This window comes from Oncorhynchus mykiss, chromosome 10, assembly GCF_013265735.2.
Source record: "Oncorhynchus mykiss isolate Arlee chromosome 10, USDA_OmykA_1.1, whole genome shotgun sequence".
NCBI classification, from domain to species: Eukaryota; Metazoa; Chordata; class Actinopteri; order Salmoniformes; family Salmonidae; genus Oncorhynchus; species Oncorhynchus mykiss.
The window spans coordinates 21,071,842-21,099,026 of NC_048574.1; the positions used below are offsets into that span (position 1 = coordinate 21,071,842).

General features: G+C 43.8%; 1 protein-coding gene across 1 annotated transcript; it reads right to left on the bottom strand.

Annotated features, from left to right (window-relative positions):
* Nucleotides 1–5,036: 5,036 nt before the first annotated feature.
* Nucleotides 5,037–13,591, bottom strand: LOC110533491 (creatine kinase M-type). Its single transcript, XM_021617754.2, has 8 exons — nucleotides 13,392–13,591; nucleotides 11,700–11,908; nucleotides 8,026–8,180; nucleotides 7,702–7,834; nucleotides 6,840–7,011; nucleotides 6,590–6,713; nucleotides 5,860–6,049; nucleotides 5,037–5,566 (listed from the first exon to the last, which is right to left on the bottom strand). Exons 2-8 carry the CDS (start codon nucleotides 11,890–11,892, stop codon nucleotides 5,388–5,390), a joined length of 1,146 nt encoding a protein of 381 aa, XP_021473429.1. The 5' UTR covers nucleotides 11,893–11,908; nucleotides 13,392–13,591; the 3' UTR covers nucleotides 5,037–5,387.
* Nucleotides 13,592–27,185: the final 13,594 nt, after the last annotated feature.

Consider the following 27,185-nt stretch of genomic DNA (forward strand, 5'->3'; position numbering starts at 1 on the left):
CCTCTCACTGTCAACTGCATTTATTTTCAGCAAACTTAACATGTGTAAATATTTGTATGAACAAGATTCAACAACTGAGACATAAACTGAAGAAGTTCCACAGACATGTGACTAACAGAAATGGAATAATGTGTCCCTGAACAAAGGGGGGACAAAATCAAAAGTAACAGTCAGTATTTGGTGTGGACACCAGCTGCATTAAGTACTGCAGTGCACCTCCTCCTCATGGACTGTACCAGATTTGCCCGTTTTTGCTGTGAGATGTTACCCCGCTCTTCCACCAAGGCAACTGCAAGTTCCTGGACATTTCTGGGGGAAATGGCCCTAGCCTTCACCCTCCAATCCAACAGGTCCCAGATGTGCTCAATGGGATTGAGACCCGGGCTCTTCGCTGGCCATGGCCAAGACATTCCTGTCTTGCAGGAAATCGCTCACAGAACGAGCAGTATGGCTGGTGGCATTGTCATGCTGGAGGGTCATGTCAGGATGAGCATGCAGGAAGAGTACCACATGATGAAGGAGGATGTCTTCCCGGTAACGCACAGCGTTAAGATTGCCTGCAATGACAACAAGCTCAGTCCGATGATGCTGTGACACACCGCCGCAAACCATGATGGACCCTCCACCTCCAAATCGATCCCGCTTCAGAGTACAAGCCTCGGTGTAATCTTTCTTTTGGTGTTTTTCAACTGTGACCTTAATTGCCTACCGTCTGTAAGCTGTTAGAACGGTCGTTCTGCATGTGCATGTTCATTAATTGTTTGTGGTTCATTGAACAAGCTTTGGAAACAGTGTTTAAACCCTTTACAAGGAAGATCTGTGAAGTTATTTGGAATTTTACGAATTATCTTTGAAAGACAGGGTCCTGAAAAAGGGACGTTTATTTTTTTGCTGAGTTTATTTGCACGTTGATAAGCTAGCTAGTTAACGGCCGTGATGTCTGTAAAGTTAGCTAGTGGTTTACTCTTTGTAAATAAGAATTTGTTCTTAACTGACTTGCCTAGTTAAAGAAAGGTTAAATAAAATTAATAAATAAAAAACTACAACATTGTGATTTCCAAAATGCCATTCAGGCCCTTCCTGTGAAGGACTTCAAAGAAAGATGGCTAGCCCTGTTTGAGCCCACTCAGGAACAAAATTCAGCTGAATGAAAATAGTTATTGTAGGTAAAAAGTGTATATTGATTTAAATATTTTGTGTTGTCTTGACCTAATATTCTAATCTACAATTAAATATGCATTAAAGATTAGTCTGAACATTATCACTCTGCACATGCTTTGGGAGGGGTTTCCCAATAGCATTATGACTCTCAGATCATCTTTTGTTCTTATCTGTTCAGAAGATCTCTCTCATTAAGGAAGAGTTCAGAAGAATTACAACTGTTGCTCGAGTCCACCTTTATGCAGAATCTGGACGATTATACACCAAAACTATTGGACTTGTTTAAGTCAAAAGGAGGTGCTGTGAAGGCGGACATGCAGAAAATCCTTGAAGTTCTGTACGGGGTACAGTATGCACAGTAACACCTTCACAATAGTATATAGGTTACACTGTATGTATTCAGTTGCCAGTATTAAATGCAAATATTTGTTTAACTTACTTACTTACTTACTTACTGACTTTATTGTCCCCATGGGGAAATTTTGTTGCAGTGTCATGTACACGTTTAAAGTGGCGTTTAAATACAAACAAAATTGACAATACAACTTTCATAACAGTTACATACCAATAAAATATATTTTTTAAAGACTAGCCTGCTGGCCTTACTGAGTCGATAGGAACATTAGCCCGAGCTATTTAGGAGGAATATCACACCTGGCACAAATTACTGTCTCGTTCTGTTTTTCCTGCTGAGGGGTGCCCTATACCTGCGCCCAGAGGGGAGTAGTTCAAAGTCCGGAGTGTCCTGACCTTAAAGATCTCATCCAGGCCTGTCTGTTTGACTCCAAGTAGCTTGCTTGCTGTGGTGATAATCCTTCTCAGCATATCTCTCTGGCTGACATCATATTACAGTGCAACACCATCCAGGAAAGAAGAGACAGTGTGGTCTGTGGCCTGATCATATCCCCAGGCGAGAGGGTTGGAGACCTTATCACAGAATAAAAGGTTGTTTTTATTTTGGTATCCTTATTTATCTCTAAATGAGCTATCTTCCTTTCTTTCCCCTTCTCTCCTCTCAAATTGCACAGTTAATCTAGTAGCCTAGTCTGTTATTTCTTAATTTTTTCACTCAGGATGCTGACAACACCATGATCCGAGAGGACCTCGTTCAGCATGTGATGAAGTTGTTCACTGTGAAGCATCTGCACCAGAATATAGAGCATGGGATCTGCACCAACATTTCCCCATGGGGACAATAAAGTCAGTAAGTAAGTAAGTAAGTAAGTAAGTAAGTTAAACAAATATTTGCATTTAATACTGGCAACTGAATACATACAGTGTAACCTATATACTATTGTGAAGGTGTTACTGTGCATACTGTACCCCGTACAGAACTTCAAGGATTTTCTGCATGTCCGCCTTCACAGCACCTCCTTTTGACTTAAACAAGTCCAATAGTTTTGGTGTATAATCGTCCAGATTCTGCATAAAGGTGGACTCGAGCAACAGTTGTAATTCTTCTGAACTCTTCCTTAATGAGAGAGAGTATAGCTTTCATCTGTCCCCTCGCCTCGACCCGGACTCGAACCAGGGACCCTCTGCACACGCAGACAACCGGTTGAAACGCTCTTTGTGCGCACCACCGCTAACTAGCTAGCCATTTCACATCGGTTACACATGTGATCTGCATCAAAGGAGCAGAGGTCCTGGCTGGTATTCCCAGTGTTAGTCATGTACCTTGTTTATGGGCCTCATCTATGGCTTAAATCTAAGGTACTCCAAAAAACTGAAATATACCTTTTGAGGTGTTCCAAAAAGTATTCTTGGAACTTGATGATCTCATGACCTCCCCATGGCTCCAAGCTCTAAAGATGAAGTTACTTGTTTTCAGAGATACAGTGCCTTGCGAAAGTATTCGGCCCCCTTGAACTTTGCGACCTTTTGCCACATTTCAGGCTTCAAACATAAAGATATAAAACTGTATTTTTTTTGTGAAGAACAAAGTATTAACTTAAGGGGGCTGAATAATTTTGCACGCCCAATTTTTCAGTTTTTGATTTGTTAAAAAAGTTTGAAATATCCAATAAATGTCGTTCCACTTCATGATTGTGTCCCACTTGTTGATTATTCACAAAAAAATACAGTTTTATATCTTTATGTTTGAAGCCTGAAATGTGGCAAAAGGTTGCAAAGTTCAAGGGGGACGAATACTTTTGCAAGGCACTGTATCTATGAGAACTCTCAAAGGGCCACTCACACACTGTGGTCTAAACCCTACTCTGTAAGCTGAAAAGATAGTTGCTAGGTGGTATAGGAGCTACAGTTTAGATTATGGTCTTTGTCAGGTGAAGTCATAAGAGACAAATAAGCTTTGTTTACTCCATACTCCTTACTCCATATGCGCTAGTGGCTATCTGAGATTATTTGTCAGATGAAAGCTATCTGGATGTAATTTTACCTAAGGAGGAGTTATACCCAGAATGCTTATACCTGTCAAAATATTATCCATAGGGGCTTCACTAGTGCATATAGAGTCAGGTTAAAGGAACAATTTGGCATATACAGTGGCAAGAAAAAGTATGTGAAAACTTTGGAATTACCTGGATTTCTGCATAAATTCGTCATAAAATTTGATCTGATCTTCATCTACGTCACAACAATAGACAAACAGTCTGCTTAAACTAATAACACACAAACAATTATAAGTTATGTCTTTATTGAACACACTGTGTAAACATTCACAGTGTAGGGTGGAAAAATAATGTGAATTGGATTTAATAACTGGTTGACCCTCCTTTGGCAGCAATAAACTCAACCAAATGTTTTCTGTAGTTGCGGATTAGACCTGCATAACTGTCGGGAGGAATTTTGGACCATTCATCTTTACAAAACTGTTTCAGTTCAGCAATATTCTTAGGATGTCTGGTGTGAACAGCTCTCGAGATCATGCCACATTTTAAATCGGGTTGAGGTCAGGAATCTGACTGGACCACTCCAGAAGGTGTATTTTCTTCTGTTGAAGCCATTCTGGTGTTGATTTACTTCTGTGTTTTGGGTCGTTGTCTTGTTGCATCACCCAACTTCTGTTGAGCTTCAATTGTCCGACAGATAGCCTTGCATTCTCCTGCAAAATGTCTTGATAAACTTGGGAATTCATTTTTATGTTGACGATAGAAAGCTTTCCAGGCCCTGAGGCAGCAAAGCAGCTCCAAACCATGATGCTCCCTCCACCATACTTTAGTTGGGATGAGGTTTTGATGTTGGGTGCCCTGCTGTGCCTTTTTTTCTCCACACATAGTGTTGCGTGTTTCTTCCAAACAACTCAACTTTAGTTTCATCTGTCCACAGAATATTTTGCAAGAAGCGCTGTGGAACATCCAGGTGCTCTTTTGCGAACTTCAGACGTGCAGCAATGTTTTTTTGGACAGCAGTGGCTTCTTCCTTTGGTTGAAAACGAATTTCTATGCGGGTAAACGTAGGAAAAATGGCACAGCTCAGCATCCAGAAAAACTGTTGCTTTCAAACTAGGGGTTTTGTGTAATTGTGGTAAACAGTAATTTTGCTCATAGATTATGCATGTATGAACTACACATTGACGCATCCAGACCAAAGTGGGAGGTTTAAAAAATACTTAGTCGCCAAAAGTTTGGGAGCATGTCTTTAAGAAGTTTCACAAATGGATTATATATATTTTTTACATTTTATACCAAAGTAGAGTAATTACAATAAAAACCAGTGATGGCCAGTGTTATCTTAATTTGCAACTATTTACTGAGTTACAGAATATGTGAAATTTACACTTTTGAATGTGTACCATTAACGCAGTGTAGTGTGGGACCATATAGAGACTTTGACTGTTAAATTGAACACTATTAGACTTGATTTAACATTTGCAGTGACTTATCGTGAGTGTATGACCAAGAAAGACCAATCTGTTTTGGTTCATGAGGCCAAGTTTATTTAATCACAGTTTCAATTATCATTTTTCTAAAACCAAATTTCAAATGTACGTGATGCCACATCTGTCAGGCAAGCTGACTTCAGTGGAAGCTGATCCAGGATGTTACAAACTGAACAGGAGAGAAGTGGAAAAAATGGCGCAAGGAAGAAAAGGAAAGGAAAAAAACTAAAGAGAAAGAAAAGGCTGAAGGAAAGAAGAAAAATAGGTGAGCAGTGAAGAGTCTCTAGAGCGAGCATCAGTTTCCCCTAAGCGCCGGTTGGTTGGCTCAATGGCACATAACTTGACAATAGAAAAACAAAATACGATCAGCGACGTCAACAACTCTTTACTTCTGGGCGGGGATCATGCCGTCGATGGCCTCTCCCTTCTCCAGCTTCTTCTCCATTTCCACCATGAGCTTGACACCATCCACCACCATCTGGACCTGATCTACCTCAGAAGATCCCAGACGGTCAGCGTTGGAGATGTCGAACACTCCACCCACGGAGGCGGTGTCCACGCCACCTGTAGAGAGCAGGGAAAAGGGAGAGAGAAGCAGGTTTAAGTGTATGTCTCAGACAATCTCTGCAAAATTACTCATACTGTATATTATCCAAATATCACCAAAAATAACAGACTCAATGAACAGACGTCCTAACCGCTGTGGACATGGCTATTTCAGAATAGCTTTTGCTCATCTTAATCTCTGTTCCTTTTTACTTGTTGTGTGGTAAAAGGGAAGACTGTCGTGATCTGTGACGATTTAGAGTTGAATATATCAGCAGCTGCTCTGGATGTTTTTTGTTGTGCGTGTGTACCTGTGCCACGCTTCTGCAGACGCAGCCTGGTCAGGATCTCCTCAAACTTGGGGTGTGTGCTCAGCTTGGGCAGCTTGACGTGCACGCCACCACGCAGACCAGTTCCCAAGTTGGAGGGGCAGGTCAGCACGTAGCCAAGATGCTCGTTCCACATGAAGCCGTGGTTGTGCTTCTTGAAAGTCTCCTCAATCTGTCAGGTGAAATAAACCCTGTATCAACATTCTTGTAATTGTCTCTCTGCGTTTATGTCTTTTCATTGTGTTAGGTGTGTTTTTCTACCATGTCAAAATGGCAGCCAGGTTACCCGTGATACAAGTCAGTATTCAACGCCCATACATATCTGAGAACGTCAGGAGATGACGTGGAAACCGGCCACTAGGGGCAACAGTGAGCACTGTTACCTTCAAGTAGGTGTCAGTTTTGCTAGTGTGTTGTGGACGGGGCTGGTGGATGGGCGTAAGCATCTGCCTCTGATTCCAAAGTTTTTGAGATTTGTTTCACGTCAATTCTTAAACTTAACCCTTACCTTAACCATTCAGAGTTAATGCCTAAATGTAAGATTTCGGGGCCAAAACTTAACCCTAACCTTGAAAATGTAACCTTAAATATTTTGAAATGTGATGTTTGCATCAACTTCAAAACTTGACATTTCAGAAACATGGATGAATGTCTAATTCTGACGTGAGACTGTGAGAGCTAGTTGTAAAATGGTTTGAATACCAGTACATACCCTTTTCAGACCAACGCAGAAGCGTCTGAAGACCTCCTTCATGTTGCCGCCCTTCTCCATGGAGATGACACGCAGGTGATCCTCCTCATTCACCCAGACCAAGAAGCTCTTGGCATCGTTATGCCTTCAGAAAGGAGGGATGAGGTTTCACATGATACATCACTATGATACATTGTGGGATATTCTGTACAGTACAATACAGTATTGTTTTGGTTGACTATTGGTATGGGTCTGTGTTCTGGGTACATACCAGATTCCTCTTGCATCGGGCCAGTCACGGGCCATACCAGCACCCAGCAGCAGGGGGGAGACGGGCTTGTCAAACAAGAAATGGTCAGCGATAAGCTGCTCCTGCTCGGCATCGGTCATCTTATTCAGGGGGTAGTACTTTCCCTTGAATTCACCATCCAGGGTGTTCAGAGCTGGAGGGACATAAAACCCCTCAGTTTCCGCTCACTCTCAACATGGTATCTCCCTCCCAGGAGTTATCTGACACCATGCACTAGTCATTGCAGCTAAGGATTCACTTTTGATCTCTATTTCCAATTATCTAAGGCGTTCCTAAGAATTGGATCTCCGGCCTCCCGAATGGCGGTGTTGCCGCATCACTACTGCCTGGGGTTCGATCCCAAGCTGTGTCACAACCAGCCGTCACCGGGGGTCCCATAGGGCGGTGCACAATTGGCCCAGTGTCCTCCGGGTTAGGGGAGGGTTTGGCCGGGGGGCTTTACTTGGCTCATCACGCTCTAACAACTCCTTATGGCGGGCCGAGCGCCTGCAGGCTGACTTCGGTCGCCAGTTGATCAGTGTTTCCTCCGACACATTGGTGCAGCTGGCTTCCTGGTTAAGCGAGCGGGTGTTAAGAAGCACGGTTTGGCACGTCATGTTTCTGAGTAAGCATGATTCAACCATCGGCTCTCCTGAGCCCGTTGGGGAGTTGCAGCGATGAGACAAGATCATAATTGGATCTCACGAAATTGGAGAGAAAAGGGGGGTAAATGTTTTTAAATAAATGGATCTCCATTTTCCATTTTGTTCGTTTTATTGCCTAGCTTCATGCATAATCCTGCGTATACATATGTCCTGTAGCTATTGATAGCTGGGAAGCTCACCCTCGACGGACAGTTTCTCCACTGCTCTGCGCTCGCCACGGCTGTTGTGGGGGGGCAGGGTGTATCCCTTGATGCTGCGGCCAGTACGCACACGGCTGGACAGGACGTAGTTGGGGTCCAGATCATCACCTCCCTATACAGAGAGAAGGTCACAACAGAGTTTCAGACCAGAACATTTAAAGTGTCTCAAAGAAGTTTGTGATTCCCAACCTCCTATGTAGAGATTATTCAAACATTTTCACACTGATTTTACTCAGCAGTACTCTTTGGCATTTCGTATAGGAAATGAAACCCATAAAACATGTCAGAAGAATTAGATACTACCTTCAGGTTCTCAAAGTTCAGGTCGGTCTTGTGCTTGTCTGTGGGCTTGTATCCACTATGACGGTCTGAGATGATGGGGTCCAACAGATCCTTGAAGATCTCGTAGGACTCCTCATCACCAGCCACACAGCCAACAGTCATGATGAAGGGGTGACCTGAGGACAGAGAGAGAGGAGGGGAGGAGGAGGGTAAGAAGGCAGCACATCTACATTGCACATCCACATTAGTAGACTGACATTAATATACCACTCTGTGGTGTGAAAAATATGCAATAAATATCTGCTGCATATTTAATAAGGTAACCTGCATATCTATACTAGAAATGGCACCGGAGAAGAAGACTGATGATCTATGTGTCCCCAACCAATTGTGTTTATTTGTGTTGCTTGTAACCTATTTTTGTACATATTTTGTACATAATGTTGCCGCTATCGTCTCTTATGACCGAAAACAACTTCGAATAAACCCCACTTCCTTCCATTCTGCTAGCATACATGCAATCTTTGGAGATTAAAATTGATGACATACGCAGAAGATTAAACTACCAACGGGACATTCAAAACTGTAATATCTTACGCTTCATGGAGTCGTGGCTGAACGATGACACTATCAACATACAGCTGGCTGGTTATACGCTGTACCTGCAGGATAGAACAGCGCCGTCTGGTAAGACAAGGGGTGGCAGACTATGACTTTTTGTAAATAACAGCTGGTGCACAATATCTAAGGAAGTCTTGAGCTATTGCTCGCCTGAGGTAGAGTATCTCATGATAAGTTGTAGACCACACTATCTACCGAGAGAGTTTTCATCTGTATTTTTCGAAGCGATTTACATACCCCCACAGACTGAGGCTGGCACTAAGACAGCATTGAACCATAAGCAAACAAGAAAACGCTCACCCAGAGGAGGCGCTGCTAGTGGCCAGGGGACTTTAATGCAGGGAAACTTAAATCCGTTTTACCAAATTTCTATCAGCATGTTAAATGTATATACTCCACACTATACTCCACACACAGAGATGCATACAAAGCTCTTCCTCGCCCTCCATTTGGCAAATCTGACCATAATTCTATCCTCCTGATTCCTGCGTACAAGCAAAAATTAAAGCAGGAAGCACCAGTGACAAGATCAATAAAAAAGTGGTCAGATGAAGCTAATGCTAAGCTACAGGACTGTTTCGCTAGCACAGACTGGAATATGTTCCGGGATTCCTCCGATGGCATTTAGGAGTACAACACATCTGTCAATGGCTTAATAAGCGCATCGATGATGTCGCCCCCACAGTGACCGTGCGTACATACCCCAACCAGAAGCCATGGATTACAGGCAATATCCTCACTGAGCTGAAGGCTAGAGCTGTCGCTTTCAAGGAGCGAGACTCTAACCCAGAAGCTTATAAGAAATCCTGCTATCCCCTCAGACGAACCATCAAACATGCAAAGCGTCAATACAGGACTAAGATCGAATCGTACTACACCGGCTCTGATGCTCGTGAGATGTGGCAGGGCTTGCAAACCATTACAGACTACAAAGGGAAGCACAGCCGACAGCTGCCCATCAACACAAGCCTACCACATGAGCTAAACTACTTATACGCTCGCTTCGAGGCAAATAACACTGAAACATGCATGAGAGCACCAGCTGTTCCGGACGACTGTGTGATCCCGCTCTCCACAGCCGATGTGAGTAAGACCTTTAAACAGGTCAACAGTCACAAGGCCGCAGGGCCACACGGATTATCAGGACGTGTACTGCGAATATGCGCTGACCAACTGGCAAGGGTCTTCCCTGATATTTTCAACCTCTCCATGTCCGAGTCTGTAATACCAACATGTTTTAAGCAGACCACCATAGTGCCTGTGTCCATGAACACTAAGGTAACCTGCCTAAATGACTACTGACCCGTAGCACTCACGTCTGTGGCCATGAAGTGCTTTGAAAGGCTGGTCATGGCTCACATCAACACCATTATCCCAGAAACCCTAGACCCACTCCAATTTGCATACCGCCCCAACAGATCCACAGATTACTACAAGACAGCCTATAGGGAAGATGTCAGAGACCTGGCCATGTGGTGCCAGGACAACAATCTCTCTCTCAACGTGATCAAGACAAAGTAGATGATTGTGGACTACAGGAAAAAGAGGACCGAGCACGCCCCCATTCTCATTGACGGGGCTGCAGTGGAGCAGGTTGAGAGCTTCAAGTTCCTTGGTGTCCACATCACCAACAAACTAACATGGTCCAAGCACACCAAGACATTCATGAAGAGGGCATGACAAAACCTTTTCCCCCTCAGGAGACTGGCATGGGTCCTCAGATCCTCAAAAGGTTCTACAGCTGCACCATCAAGAACATCCTGGCTGGTTGCATCACTGCCTGGTATGGCAACTGCTCGGCCTCCGACTACAAGGCACTACAGAGGGTCATCTATGCATAGTCACTTTAATAAATCTACATACATGTACATATTACCTCAACTAACCAGTGCCCCTGCACATTGACTCTGTACTGGTACCCTTCTGTATTTAGTCTCGCTATTGTTATTTTACTGCTGCTCTTTAATTACTTGTTACTTTTATTTCTTATTCTTAGCCATATTTTTTAACTGCATTGTTGGTTAGGGGCTCGTAAGTAAGCATTTCTTTTTTTTTTTTTTTTGAATTTTACCTCTTTTTCTCCCCAATTTCATAGTATCCAATTGTGTAGTAGCTACTATCTTGTCTCATCGCTACAACTCCCGTACGGGCTCGGGAGAGACGAAGGTTGAAAGTCATGCGTCCTCCGATACACAACCAACCAAGCCGCTGCTTCTTTAACACAGTGCACATCCAACCCGGAAGCCAGCCGCACCAATGCGCCGGAGGAAACACCGTGCACCTGGCCACCTTGGCTAGCGTACACTGCGCCCAGCCCGCCACAGGAGTCGCTGGTGCGCGATGAGACAAGGACACCCCTACCGACCAAGCCCTCCCTAACCCGGGCGACGCTAGGCCAATTGTGCGTCGCCCCACGGACCTCCCGGTCGCGGCCGGTTACGACAGAGCCTGGGCGCGAACCCAGGACTCTGATGGCACAGCTGGCGCTGCAGTACAGCGGTAAGTAAGCATTTCACTGTAAGGTCACTGTTGTATTCGGCACATGTGACTAACACAATTTGATGTGATTTGAGTTATATGGTTGTGGTATTAGTATGTCTTGAGCTAGCTGAGGATTTAAAAACAATCTAAGTATGTATTTCAGCATCCCGGTGCTGAAATACACAACCATATAAATCAAATCATCCCGGGGGTTGAAATACATTCTTAATTTTTTTTTTTAATCCTCAGCTAGCTCAAGACATACTAATACCACAACCATATAATATAACATTTCAGAATTGACATTACTACAAGTAAGTTGACTGATGGTGACTCAGTGTTGTTGCTAGCAAGTAGCGTGAACAGGTCTTGAGCAATGTATGTACAGCTCTGTAAGTCACTTTGGATATAAGTGTCTGCTAAATGGAATATATTATTTTCATATGTAATTATTGCAATGGTATTAGGATCGATCAAACCCTAGAGCGCTAACTTGGTTGTGCAGACCGTCTCAGTTCTACCTTTGACAGTTGTGTGTATGTGGAGGTCGGTGGCTATCCTCAGGGGGTGTTTGGGAGATATGTGGCACTCACCAGGGTTGTCGACACCGGTCTGGATGACGTCATCCAAGGTGAAGCCAGAGGGGGTCTGCTTGTCCCTCAGCTTGGCGTACATGTCCTTGGTCAGCACCTTGGCCATGTGGTTGTTGTGCTTGGTGAGGTCAGGGTACTCCTCCTCAACTTTGAAGTTGAGTTTGAAGTTGTTGTGGGTGTTACCGAAAGGCATGATTGCGTTTCTAACACTGCAGGAGGGAAAGAAAATAAGAAATCTTCAGATATTTATTGTCTATTTGCACAGAAAACAATCCACAAATCCTAATAGTAACCGATTTGAAAGGAAGTTCCCTGACACTGACAGCTGAGTAAAGTCTACAAGGAGTGCTCTGTCTCGGGGTAAGAGAAACTTCCTTAGCCAAACATTTAAAAGATTACTGCGGGATACTCAATAGAACAGCTGCAAAAACTCCTAGTGGTGTGGATACCCCGTATCCTAGTTACAAATGTCAGTCAACGTCCCCGTCCATTGGGTCATGTTTCTGTTCTGGAATAGATAAGGGGGAGGAGCACTTGTGTGTTGGGTATTTTTAACACCCTCAACCCAAACCTCACATCCTCGTCAACATTCCACCCTTATCCTATATTCCCTTTGCCCTCTTACATATGGAACATATTTCCAAACCCTCCTCTCCACTCATGTAAAGAGCCCCCCTCTTCACCCTTTGCAGCCCCTCTTGGTTTTCCATCACAATATCTTGGAACATTTAGCTACCTTGATGCTCATCACACATGAAGTCTTGTGAAACAACATTGCTGTTTTAAAGGTCAACTCATTAATTAAATTGTATTCACTATACTTGATAGGCCATTCTCAAATTCATAAATTGTATTTCACTTATTTTCCTTAAATGCATTTGGTTGGCATGGAATTTACCTCAACCTTTCTTGAAATATTTATTTAAAAAATGAGCACATGATCTGGACTTAACTATTGACGCACTTGTTGCATCACATGCCCATGTCCAAAAGCAATGAAAAGGGTGTGACTGTTACAGTAACTGTCCGAAAGCAATTGCTGGACATTCTAGACCAGCTATCTTTTTACACCTGTTCCACAGCGGTGTATAGCCCTCATACTTTATCTGATTGTGATACACTTACTTATGTATCTCAGTATCCACACCAGAGAACCATTTGCTGACACAAAGCTTATAAAACTTTGCAACAGTTCACAACTTTACAATTCACATCTTCATTTCCAGAAAAATAAATCATCATCAAATGAGCCAAGAGAATCAGACTCCTACTAAAATATCCTGTTCATTATCCCACTGATCTGAAACCCTTCCAGATTGCCCCCATATGTACATGTACTGACCCAGGACTTATTTTTGCATCATTAAGTATATAGTCATTTGAATTAATTATTTGCACAGAAGAAAAATACAAAACTATATGATTAAAACTAAAAAACGAAAGAAGTGTGTAGGAGAGGTAAAAAAAAAAAAAACGAGGAGCTTAAAAAGCACCTCTCCCTTTCAAATAGGGACACACCAAAATAACAGAACTCCGCTAACTCAAAAATGTGCACCATTCAATTTTTCAAACCTTTTCTCCCAAAAATGTTTTAGGTCAGAAGCCTTTCAGAGTCCAGCTAATCCAAACCGCCACACTGCCCTTATCCCAAAACATTAGCTATTCAAACAAAGCACAGCGTTGCATTTTTACCTGCACACCAGACAAGGAAAAAAGTAACAGTCCTTGGGATCAGATCCTGTTCACCAGAGCCAAAATATAGAGGTCACCCAACTCTGAAGATTCTTGAGCTCTTCTTATATACCAGGCAGACACGCAGTCATTGGCTGCCCATTTTACTGCATGCTGGTCTCTCATTGGCCCAATCCTGTGTCTCTGATACCCAGTTTAGTTTACGGAAGGACTGGATTTACATCTGTCATCCAAGGCGGGGCTGCAGCTGCACTTTACCCCTCCCTGCTCTCCCCTCCCTGTCCGCCGCCATAGTGCCTGTGGTAGGGGATCTAGTGTTTTTGTGGAGTCGATCCAGGATTTTTGCAGTCGACTCCTGACTCTAGCTATAATTGAGAGTGTGTGTATACGCACTCGTGAACTGTGTGATTGACTAGCGATGCATACGGAGCTGTCTGACAATCTACTAACCAAAATAATCAAGGCTAATCAGTACATCAGCCTGGCTGAACAGCCAGCTTGAAGCTGCTCTTTAATCTAAGAACATGCTATTGTATTGCAGATATGTGTTACTTACATTATCCTAAAATAATCGATATTAGCAGCAATCAATTGTTTTTTAAATAAAATGAGAGTAGACTCGCTGAGTCGATGGTCAAGGAATTTAGTATTTTGGAGTCGACTCTCCACGGGGTCATCAGGATGGTGGGAGGGGTTGTGCGATGGGGTGGAAGTAGTAAGTAGCACGCTCCAAAAAAGCTGAGCAATGCTTTTGCCAAACATGCCATGGATAGCAGGGGTCCTTATGTCAGTAGCATAGGTTGGGAAAAGCTGGAATTATTTTCCCTTATCACATGGATTCTTATACCCCACAAACGCTACTCAGTTTAACCTAGTAGGTTTGTCTTTTAATGTGTTTTGTATATTACAGATTAATTAGTAATGCATGTGTAATGCATGTTATTTACATGTGAAGTTAATGATATGAACATTATCTATAATGTCACCTTAGATCAATGCAGGTCATATTAGATCAACGATCTGGCATTAATGATCACATGCACTCTTAAATCTCTACCCGGTACAGCCAGAAGAGGACTGGCCAATCTTCTGAGCTTGGTTCCTCTCTAGGTTTCTTTCTTCCTAGGTTCCTGCCATCTAGGGAGTTTTTTCTATGCACTGTGCTTCTGCATTGTTTTCTCTTTGGGATTTTAGGCTGGGTATCTGTAAAGCACTTTGTGAAAACTGCAGATGTAAAAAGGGCTTTAGAAAATGCATTTAATTGATTTATTGAACAGCAGGTCTAGTTTGCTCATCATTATGTTTTTATCCAGACAGAATATTTGAAAGAAGGAAATTTTATATGTATCTGTTGGCGGATGCGTGCAGGCCCATTGCTGATGATCCAGGTTTGTCAGATGCCTCCGCGATGGAGCGTAATGAACCCCCTGAAGGGGATCAGTCATTTCTTCACCACGGCAGCCCCAGAATAAAGATGATGGAACATGCCACTGCAATAGAACAACAACATCAACAACAAAGCAATAAAATATAAAGCAAAGGATGAATTACAACTTTTTTTAAAGTATAATCTGACCAATTCCCGTCTAGTGCAAATTCCTCCATGCATCTCCTACTATAATTTTAATATGATCAATGATCAAATGACCCCCAGTATTCAATCACATTACTTTGCACACATAATGGACACTACAGACCCCTTCCCTAATTAAATTCATTTATTCATTCTTATGATGTCGTGCTGCTCTCAAATGCTCCTCTGTGTGTTATATTTCCTAGTTATTGAAGTCATAAATATGACATGATGGGATTCAAGTGTTTTTTATTCAGAACAATTCTTCAACCAAGTTAGCAGGCTAGATAAGCTAGCTAACATTGCTGATAATAAAGTTGTCTAACTTACTAATCTTGACAATATCGTCTTGATTGAAAAGGTGAAAGGTCAGTGAAGAAACATCACAACTCATTAACTTGGGTACTAAAATAACCCTATTCCAGAATTTTCGGACAGCACTTGAAGGCAGCATCATTGTCATCCTCCTGTCGGGATGTACTGCTTGGTCTATTTGCAGCAGGGTTACAGAGTCTGGACAAAGCGAGAGGAGACCAACACTGATGCAGAGCCATTGTGACGGGTGAAGTGCCTTGAGATAGCCCCAGGGGAGATGGGCATCCTGCCAACGCTGCAAGTCTATGGTGTGATTTGGCCAACAGGCAACGGCAACAGCTTGCACCCCTGGTTCGTCCCACCACAACACTTGCCTTACCCAATCACACCTGTCACCCACCACGCCACCTTGTTCCTAACCCTAACCGAACACTCAATCCCACACACTATGTCTTCACTCTTTCTTTCTTGACCCCTGATAACTCCCTCGGTCCTGCTGCCTTCCCTCACCCCAATTGCAACCTTACCTAGTACACCCCAACCCATTAGTCTACTCCCTCCCTCCTCTACCACTGTGAGGGGATAAAGAGGGGTGGAGTGTGGGCTGGTCACGCTGCCCTTGCCCTGAATTGACACTCTGTCTCTTATTACACAGCTGTCTGCGGCATGTCCACCTTCAACAGGGGGCAGGGGGCTGACCAAATTAGTCTCTTTCCCAGCTCCTGCCACCCACCCCTCTCCCTATGCCCAATCCCCCACACCCCAAGACTCATCAGAAATATTTAACTGTCAGACTTTCTTTATTTTATTTTTATTTAACCTTTATTTAACTAGGCAAGTCAGGTAAGAACAAATTCTTATTTACAATAAAAAATTGTAAAAAAATATATATAAATAAACATTGGACATAACACACATCATGACAAGAGAGACAACACTACATAAAGAGAGACCTGAGACAACAACACAGCAAGGCAGCAACACATGACAGCACAGCATGGTAGCAACACAACATGGTAGCAGCACAAAACATGGTACAAACAGTATTGGGCACAGACAACAGCACAAAGGGCAAGAAGGTAGAGACAACAATACATCACGCAAAGCAGACACAACTGTCAGTAAGAGTGTCCATAATTGAGTCTTTGAATGAAGAGATTGAGATAAAACTGTCCAGTGTAAGTGTTTGTTACATCTTGTTCCAGTCGCTAGCTGCAGCGAACTGAAAAGAGGAGCGACCCAGCCCTGATTAAAGCTGACCATCCAACTTTTTGCAATGGATACACGTTGTAAACTAAAGATTGCATGGTTTTTGCATTATGAAATTGGAATGAGTCTACTGGGCTGGAATGGGTTGACAACACTGTTAACTCACAACTTGATAATGGTAACCTCAGCAGTGCAGTAATTGGCCTGTGTGTTTTGAGTGTGTTTCTTCCATATCGATCATTAGTCGAGCTGTAGGTTGAGAGACAGTCAAGTAATAGCATCTAAGAATGACTCTCTCAGTCTCCTGATATAGCAGCTGCAAAATGCAAACGTCACACACTACAGCTGCCCAGATCTGAGCTAGAACAGTTATGCAACGGAGGGCCGTTATACGATGCGTGTGAACCGACAGACCACACTACAGAAGCTACGGAATCACTGCGACTTCACAAGATATGGAAACCCCTCTGCTCCGACCTCAAAAATGAGCTCACAGTCTGTCCACCTCACTACATACAGATGTAGGATCTTAATTTGACCTGTATTGTCACAGCAAAATAATACTGCAGCAACAGGATTTGAACGTTTAGTCCATAATGTCGCTTGATCGTGGTTAAGCTAATAGCTGGACAAAATGATGCTACATGAAAAGTGGAATACTGTTAATATACAGGTGTGTTAATGCAGGTTTTCAGTGAATTTATGTAAATCATAAAGCTCATCTGCATTTCCTGTGGCAGAGAAATTCTCAGCAATGAAAGTGATCGAATTAAGATCCTACATCTGTAGACTATAGATGCTTTTTATACTGTCTTGTTGTCAATGGTCAATGGTCAATGTTTCCTAATGCAGAGAGTTGGTTAATCTTTTTTGGGTTATGCAAGGGATGACGAGTTCAGGAACCACCGTCCAAGGCTGGAGAAACCTAAATGCCAGTGCCTTCTCACCCCATAGACTACAGACTACAGACACATTTTTTGGGCATACACTATCCTTTCAAACGCAGTCCACAGACTCTCTCCTAGCGCACTGCACACTGATCAATGGATGTTTGAGCCAAATTTGGTTAGAAATGTTGTTTCATGTAATGTTGTCGCTATAAAATATAGATTACTTTTTTATCCTGCACTTTAATGACTACACTGGTCAATGTCTACATTGAGGTTTCATGATTTATATTGATTAAATTGATTTATTGATGGATTGATACATTTTTTGGGGGTAAAACAATTTGTACAGTTTAAAAACTACAAGAAGCCCAGAGGATGACACATGAACAGACCTGAGTTTACATACATGTGTATTTGAGTATTTATTATTTAAATACCTTTTTCTGTGTATTTTAGTATTTTCAAATGCACAGCCCAAAACAAGTACATTTGTTTGAGTATTTGAACGGTTATTTTTTTTAAACCAAATAGTGTAATTGAGTCAGTGTATATGAATCAGTGTACGTGGGGAATTTTCTAATAATTTTCCAAGTGTATTTCCAAATACATCAACATTTTAAACTAAAAGATATCTGAATACTTACGTTGAATGTATGTGAAAGTAATTGAGATACATGAAAGCGTAAAAACACTTATTTCAATGTTGTCCTCGGTGTAAGACCAACACAGGACATAAAACATAGGAAAATACATGGAAATACATCGGCCTATGATAAGCAACTAACTAGCCTACATCTCAATTAATACATAATTATTTTTTTTACCCCTTTTTTCTGCCCAATTGTCTCATCGCTACAACTCCCGTACGGGCTCGGGAGAGAAGAAGGTTGAAAGTCATGCGTCCTCCGATACACAACCCAACCAGCCGCACTGCTTCTTAACACAGCGTGCATCCAACACGCATCCAGCACCAATGTTTCGGAGGCTACACCGTGCACCTGGCAACCTTGGCAAGCGCGCACTGCACGTCAACTATGACAGACAAAATGAGAAAAAAAAATCAAGAAAATCACATTGCAGGATTTTTTATGAATTTATTTGCAAATTATGGTGGAAAATAAGCATTTTCTGTAGTTCTTGACAAGGTTTGCACACACTGCAGCAGGGATTTTGGCCCACTCTTCCATACAGACCTTCTCCAGATCCTTCAGGTTTCGGGGCTGTCACTGGGCAATATGGACTTTCAGCTCCCTCCAAAGATTTTCTATTGGGTTCAGGTCTGGAGACTGGCTAGGCCACTCCGGAACCTTGAGATGATTCTTACGGAGCCACTCCTTAGTTGCCCTGGCTGTGTGTTTCGGGTCGTTTTCATGCTGGAAGACCCAGCCACGGCCCATCTTCAATGCTCTTACTGAGGGAAGGAGGTTGTTGGCCAAGATCTCGCGATACATGGCCCCATCCATCCTCCGCTCAATACAGTGCAGTCGTCCTGTCCCCTTTGCAGAAAGCATACCAAATAATGATGTTTCCACTTCCATGCTTCATGGTTGGGATGGTGTTCTTGGTGTTGTACTCATCCTTTGTCTTCCTCCAAACACGGCGAGTGGAGTTTAGCTCTATTTTTGTCTCATCAGACCACATGACCTTTTCCCATTCCTCCTGTGGATCATCCAGGTGGCCATTGGCAAACTTCAGACGGGCCTGGACATGCGGTGGCTTGAGCAGGGGGACCTTGCATGCGCTGCAGGATACTAATCCATGACGGCGTAGTGTGTTACTAATGGTTTTCTTTGACTGTGGTCCCAGCTCTCTTCAGGTCATTGACCAGGTCCTGCCGTGTGGTTCTGGGCTGATCCCTCACCTTCCTCATGATCATTGATGCCCCACGAGGTGAGATCTTGCATGGAGCCCCAGACCGAGGGTGATTGACCGTCATCTAGAACCTCTTCCATTTTCTAATAATTGCGCCAACAGTTGTTGCCTATTGTCCTGTAGATCCTAGGATCTCTGAATGATCCAATGTTGACCTAAATGACTAATGATGATAAATACAATTCACCTGTGTGTAATCAAGTCTCCGTATAAATGCACCTGCACTGTGATAGTCTCAGAGGTCCGTTAAAAGCGCAGAGAGCATCATGAAGAACAAGGAACACACCAGGCAGGTCCGAGCTACTGTTGTGAAGAAGTTTAAAGACGGATTTGGATACAAAAAGATTTCCCAAGCTTTAAACATCCCAAGGAGCACTGTGCAAGCGATAATATTGAAATGGAAGGAGTATCAGACCACTGCAAATCTACCAAGACCTGGCCGTCCCTCTAAACTTTCAGCTCATACAAGGAGAAGACTGATCAGAGATGCAGCCAAGAGGCCCATGATCACTCTGGATGAACTGCAGAGATCTACAGCTGAGGTGGGAGACTCTGTCCATAGGACAACAATCAGTCGTATATTGCACAAATCTGGCCTTTATGGAAGAGTGGCAAGAAGAAAGCCATTTCTTAAAGATATCCATAAAAAGTGTTGTTTAAAGTTTGCCACAAGCCACCTGGGAGACACACCAAACATGTGGAAGAAGGTGCTCTGGTCAGATGAAGCCAAAATTGAACTTTTTGGCAACAATGCAAAACATTATGTTTGGCGTAAAAGCAACACAGCTCATCACCCTGAACACACCATCCCCACTGTCAAACATGGTGGTGCCAGCATCATGGTTTGGGCCTGCTTGTCTTCAATAGGGACAGGGAAGATGGTTAAAATTGATGGGAAGATGGATGGAGCCAAATACAGGACCATTCTGGAAGAAAACCTGGTAGAGTCTGCAAAGGACCTGAGACTGGGACGGAGATTTGTCTTCCAACAAGACAATGATCCAAAACATAAAGCAAAATCTACAATGGAATGGTTCAAAAATAAACATATCCAGGTGTTAGAATGGCCAAGTCAAAGTCCAGACCTGAATCCAATCGAGAATCTGTGGAAAGAACTGAAAACTGCTGTTCACAAATGCTCTCCATCCAACCTCACTGAGCTCGAGCTGTTTTGCAAGGAGGAATGGGAAAACATTTCAGTCTCTCGATGTGCAAAACTGATAGAGGCATACCCCAAGCGACTTACAGCTGTCATCGCAGCAAAAGGTGGCGCTACAAAGTATTAACTTAAGGGGGCTGAATAATTTTGCACGCCCAATTTTTCAGTTTTTGATTTGTTAAAAAAGTTTGAAATATCCAATAAATGTCGTTCCACTTCATGATTGTGTCCCACTTGTTGATTCTTCACAAAAAAATACAGTTTTATATCTTTATGTTTGAAGCCTGAAATGTGGCAAAAGGTCGCAAAGTTCAAGGGGGCCGAATACTTTCGCAAGGCACTGTATGTTTGATAAAAAAGTTATTGACACCAACTCCATTCACCACGCTCAACAGATGTGGGTAGAGCAGTATACTAAAGGGTGAAACAAAACATATCACAGAAGCTCTTATGAAGGCCGAGAGGCAGATACTTAAGCTTTGTAAACCAAAGTGATACTGGCAAAAGCAGTGCGTGACAGTTTTGTAAAATGTTGTACTTTTTTTGTGTGTAGAGCACTAATAGTACTGGATCAAAAAATAAAAGCATAAACACACTGTAAGGTTTCCTGAAAGTTACAAGGATGGTATTTTAAGGAAAGTGATATGTTGGGAACATAAAAACATTGTACATGGAAGATATTTTCACTTGTAGCCTACTCTGGATAGTGTTGGAAGAGGTGAGAATTGTAGCCCCTGAGAGCGCCTTGCTTGGAATCCATACAACTTGACCCTTTGGAGGAGCTAGCCATGTCAACTGTACATCCCATGTCAGAATATCATGGTGGCAAGCTGCAGCTGCCCAAAATACTTGTAGCCTTTTGAAACCTGATTCTGAACACTACATACATAACATGTCACTCTACAGGATCTACCCCCCCCCCCCCCCCACCCCCCCCTAATATGATTAGCATGAGGTTGTAAGTAACATGAACATTTCCCAGGACATAGACATATCTGATATGGGCAGAAAGCTTAAATTCTTGTTAATCTAACTACACTGTCCAATCTACAGTAGCTTTTACAGTGAAATAATACCATGCTATTGTTTGAGGAGAGTGCACAATTAGGAACTTGAAAATGTATTATTAAACCAATTAGGCACATTTGGGCAGTCTAGATAGAACATTTTGAACAGATATGCAATGGTTCATTTGATCAGTATAAAACTTTGCACATACACTGCTGCCATCTAGTGGTCAAAATCTAAATTGAACCTGGGCTGGAATAATACATTATGGCCTTTCTCTTGCATTTCAAAGGTGATGGTACAAAAAAACGCATGTTTTTTTCTTTGTATTATCTTTTACCAGATCTAATGTCTTATATTCTCCTACTTTAATTTCACATTTCCACAAACTTTAGTGTTTCCTTTCAAATGGTATTAGAATATGCATATCCTTGCTTCAGGTCCTGAGCTACAGGCAGTTAGATTTGGGTAAGTAATTTTAGGCGAACATTTAAAAAAAGGGTTTGGATTTTTAAGAGGTTGGGGTTTCAACTGGTGGCTTATGGTGGGAGACGAAGGATCCAGGGTTGTGGAGGGGGTTACTCATCCAAAGCAGGGGGCTCCTTTAGGATTCCACATAGTCTTTCCTGGACCGTTATCTTACCCTGATCCATAGTCTTGTGGAATTACTTAAGAAACATGACATAGAAATAAGATTTCAAAATTGTTCTTCACCTCTTATCCTGAACAGCAAATCAAGTTGTTCCAGCTTTTTAACAGCCCCCAATACATTTTATCTTAATGGTGACAATTGTTTTCACCACCATGTTAGCTTTGTTCACCTGTCAAACTGCTATGGCATTTTACAGAAAATATGTGTAAATCCCACCTGTCTTTTGAAAACAGACTAAGAATCATTAAATTAAGAAAGCTAGTGAACGCGGATTGTGTTTATTGAATTTCCTATTTGAAGATCAGTGCTGTTATATGGTTGTCAGTGAGAAGAGAGAGGAGTGCTTGTTTGCGTGGTAACGAGCCTGCAGGGTCATGTGTACTGAGGTCAAGAGGAGGCTATATTTATCACACCCCAAACACTGCCCCCCACCCTCCACCTACCTAAAGTGGTGATTACATTTCATTGAGTCAGTTGCTTGTCTGTCCACCATCCCAAAGATCTAGTCCAGGCAAACTGTTCCCAGAAAACCTGTAGGTTCAGCAAAAATGTCATGCAATTGACCACAGTATACTGTATCATGTAGGTGCGAATGGGCATAAAAATGCATGCAACAAAGCCAACAGCCCAGCATATGTGAAACATATATGTACAGGATGTACTCTTTTATGTCATCATGTTTGTTTGTTTGTTTGTTTGTTTGTTTGTTTGTTTGAATGTGCAAAGGACATGTATTTATGTACAGTGTGTGACCATGGATGACACGTACTCATGTATATTATACCACTGGGTTGGCACATTTCTAGTTGCTGTGGCAGAATATTTTCCTATCCCATCTGAGCACCAGACAGCCTGCATCCTTACATACCCCGAAATCCCCCAGCACCGAGGATGCACGGTCATGTGATGAGTAACATCCGGGTAAATCCGTTTGAATTCAATCACTTTTTGACAGCATCCCTTTGATTAAAAAATACACTTCCATACATGCTTGCCGATTGAAGAAGTGGTCAGAAAGTTACTTTTTGTACCTGAATGCCAAAACATTCAGGAGATAAAGGTACTCAAAGTTGACCCATTTGCACAGGAACAGACACGTGGTGTTTGCCAGCTGTCCCGTGGGCATCACCTGGTGTGGGTGCACTGATCCTGGCATAAACAGCCTCTAGCACAGGCATTCCCAAAACTAAGCACAGGCTCAGACAGTACACAGGCCTTCACCCAGTGCAGTGGAAAACATCCTATGCTAGCACCACTCTCTTCTGTTGGGGCCTGCCTAACAACACATGCTGGTACATACTGTGCATATATGAACACACAAAATACACATAAGCACTTGTTCATGTCATTGCAAAATATGTTATTCCGTAGTTCGTGCCAATCCCAACCCCACCGATCCCCGCCCTTAAAACACATCAAGTACAAAGCAACAAAACATCAAGCAAAAGCCGATCGTTGGACAGCTCAGCTATCTACAGTCTACATCCTTGAGGCCTTTTCACTGATTTCAGTACAGTTCTGTTCAATAAGCACACAGTGTTTTCTTGTACCCCGTTTCACAGAGCGTTGAAATGTGTACTGTGAAATACAGTCTTGGCACTTGACTTTCAAACGTATTCAATTTGTTGGTTAATAAGTGTCTTGGCTCAACGAGAGAATTCGGGTACATTTCACTGTGTCATTCCCCAGTATGATTCCAGGCCCTGTGCTGCCCCCTGCCAGATTTTGCCAGCCCATATAGGGTGTGGTTGTCTCTCTATGCCACTAGCAGCTGAACCATAAATTAGCTTGTATAAAACTCCAGCCCTAGTTGCACACACGCACGCACACACACACACACACACACACACACACACACACACACACACACACACACACACACACACACACACACACACACACACACACACACACACACACACACACACACACACACACACATAGTGACAGACAAACACCCTTTCAATACACCTAACATGCTCTACTAAAGGGCTTAGTACATTGCATGCCCATATAGCTCAGGGCCGACCACACTGTGGCCAGACAATGTTTGGTTTAGACCGTCAAGGGAGGGGGAGGTGATAACTATGGCTCTATTCAAGCTTTACAGATTCTGCAATATAAGTTTTAAAGTAATGTCCGATTGAGCTGACTTAAGCATTTTTTTGTGGAAGCAGTCTCCGCTAAGTAGTTAAGTAGAAGGTAGCCTAGTGGTTACGTGCTTGGGCCATTAACCGAAAGGGCGCTGGTTTGAATCCCCTGAGCTGAATAGGTGAAAAATCTGTCAGTGTGCCCTTGAGCAAGGCACTTAACTCTAGATGCACTGGATAAGAGTGTCTACTAAAATGTACAATGTCAATCATGCTGTAAAGCTGAACTTCTGCCATGCGGAAGCCCTTAGTTGGGCTCTCAATTTACTGTTTGGAGTTAGACAATTAAAATAAACAGGTGCAAAATTGAAATTTAGTAGTGCATAAGCAGCTTTTCACTTTTCAGCACTCCACTCACAGTGTGCACAGCCCGTTGCTCTGCGAAGAATGTGAGGATGGATTTGACCCTCTGCAGCAACAGGGCTGTGCGTACTCTTAGTGAAATGCTGAAACTGAAATATTGCTTTTTAGGAGTGTGCAGGGATAGAAGTTGTTCCTTGTGTTTCTTGGCTATTTACATTGTTTTGTTCACACGCTAGGTTATATTTCAATGTTGGTTTGAGCTTTCTCAACTGCTAGCGATTGGAGAAGAGACATTGGGGTATCTCATCTCTGACATGCCAGTGCAACCAACCACCCGCCCTTAAAGGCGGCAGCTGAACAGTTTTGTCTCACCTAAGTGATTCAAATATTTGAGGGTACATTGTGCTTGATTGAGCATGGACATTTTCAATACCGTTTTGATGCATTTCAGTCACTTACTGATGCAAATACAAATTGTTACACTTTTCCCTCAAGAAATTTGACACATATCCTAGTTATTATTCTTAGGAACTGTGGCGTACAGCAGGTCAGCCACCAGGGGGAGACTTGTCGAGGCCTGTTGACAGATGGAGTATACATCACGAGGTGATGGCTCCCTCTGCTGGACGTGCCAGGTCTCGACGGGATCTCTGGCCAGGACTAATTGGGGCTGATTGGGGTGAGTAATCAAGGGCTGATTGCTCATCAGCTGTACGAGTCCCATAAAGCTGCCAGAAGGGTAGCACACAGGGGAGAGACTGGTGGAGGAGAAGACTCTCGTATAGTTTGGGACGGTTCCAGACATAACAGGAGGGAGTTCAGTTTTGATCCCCACAGGACACAGCAAGACCCGGAGCTCAGAAGACAGTATCCCGGAGAGGGTCTCATGGGTGAGACCTGTTCTTTTCTTTTGAACTATTATTTTAATAAACACCTTTGAAACTGAGCTAATCCTACTCTGTCCGTGTCTGATCTGTGTAAATGTTTTGACCCAACCCCCTGGTCTGCCACAAGTGGTGGAGAATGCGGGCATTCTGGTAACGTGGTCAGATCAGGGTTGACGTTTACACAGCATCAGCATAGACAAGTTGATAGCTCAGTTCATCCAGGCCCAACAAGCCCATCAGGCGGTTCAGGAATGAACGCTGGAGGAACACAAAAACAGCCGACTCATTGAGGAAATCAGGAAGCTACAAGGAGGAGCGTCTACTGAATCACATCCAAACCAGTTTTTAATCAAGCTAACAGAAGATGACGACATCGAAACCTACCTCTGTACGTTTGAATGGACAGCACTACTGGAAGGATGGCCAAGGCAGAAGTGGGCCAGTCTGCTGGCCCCATTAGTCTCTGGGAATGCCCAAAAGGCGTATTGGGACCTGAACGATGAACAGGCGGCTACGAAGGACTCAAACGGGAGCTACTCAGCCGCTACGGGTACAGCCTGGCCCATCGGGCTCAACTCTTCCACAACTGGAGGTTCGTAGCCAACGCATCCCCCCGAGCCCAGATGAGCGACCTACTACACGTCACCAGGGGGTGGCTCCTAACCGACGTATACGCTCTCTCCATCCTAGACAAAGTGGTCCTGGATCGTTTCCTAAAGGCACTACCCCACGACATGAAGAGGGCAGCGAGTCTATGCGTGCCTCAGACCTTGGAGGGCCTCCTGGAAGCAGTGAGACGCATCAGAACACTCAGGCCCTGCTGAGTGGGAGCCGGGCCGAGTCGGCGACCCGGTCGAGGAGGACAGCCCCACTGCTGTGTACCCCGAACCGACAGTCGGCAGGGCCAAAGGACAGCAAACCCCTGGAGAGACGGCTGGGGTAGGGCCGACCCGCCACCGACGACCCCAGGTAGATGGAGACCAAAGGAGGTGTTTTGAGTGTGGCGCCTGGGGGCACACTGCCTGGAATTGCCCAGCTCGAGAGGAGTCGATGTCATCAGTAAGCCCCGAGGCGAGGTGGGTCACACAGTGAACTACGTCACCTCCTGTTGGGCACACCACGAATCAACTGCACCCATGGTCCCGGTGAAGGTTGACGGAAACGACACGGAAGCTCTGTTAGACTCCGGAAGTATGGTTAGCCTCGTAACCATGAGCCTGCTGAACCAGGAGACCGAACATGGTAGGGAGATGTCCATTTCCTGTGTTCACGGGGACATAAAGCGGTATCCAACCGTATGGGCCAACATCGTGACGCCACAAGGGAGCTGCCAGATGACGGTGGGTGCATTACCAGAGTTGCCAGTACCTCTCCTAGTGGGACGAGATTGTCCTCTGTTCGTGGCCCTGTGGTATGAGCTGGCCGAAGACGATAGCAAGGACGACCCATCGCCTGTACGGCCTGGAAGCAAACGGTTGACCAACCTGTATCTACGGGTCCGGAGTTTGAGACGGAGGGGGTGCGGGAATCCAACCCCCTCCCCCCCTGGGGAACCCCGGGAGGAAGAGCCCAGCCTCCACCTCCTCGATTTCGAGGAGCCAGTCGAGACACCCGCTGGGGGCCAACTGAGGGGACAATTCGGGACGGCCCAGTGGGAGTATCCTCACTTGAAAGCCGCCGCAGCCCAAGTGATAGCTGTGGATGGACAGCTACTTCTGGGGGCTGGCGATACCCCCATTTCCAAATCAAGAATAACCTTTTGTATTAGGTGTCGTG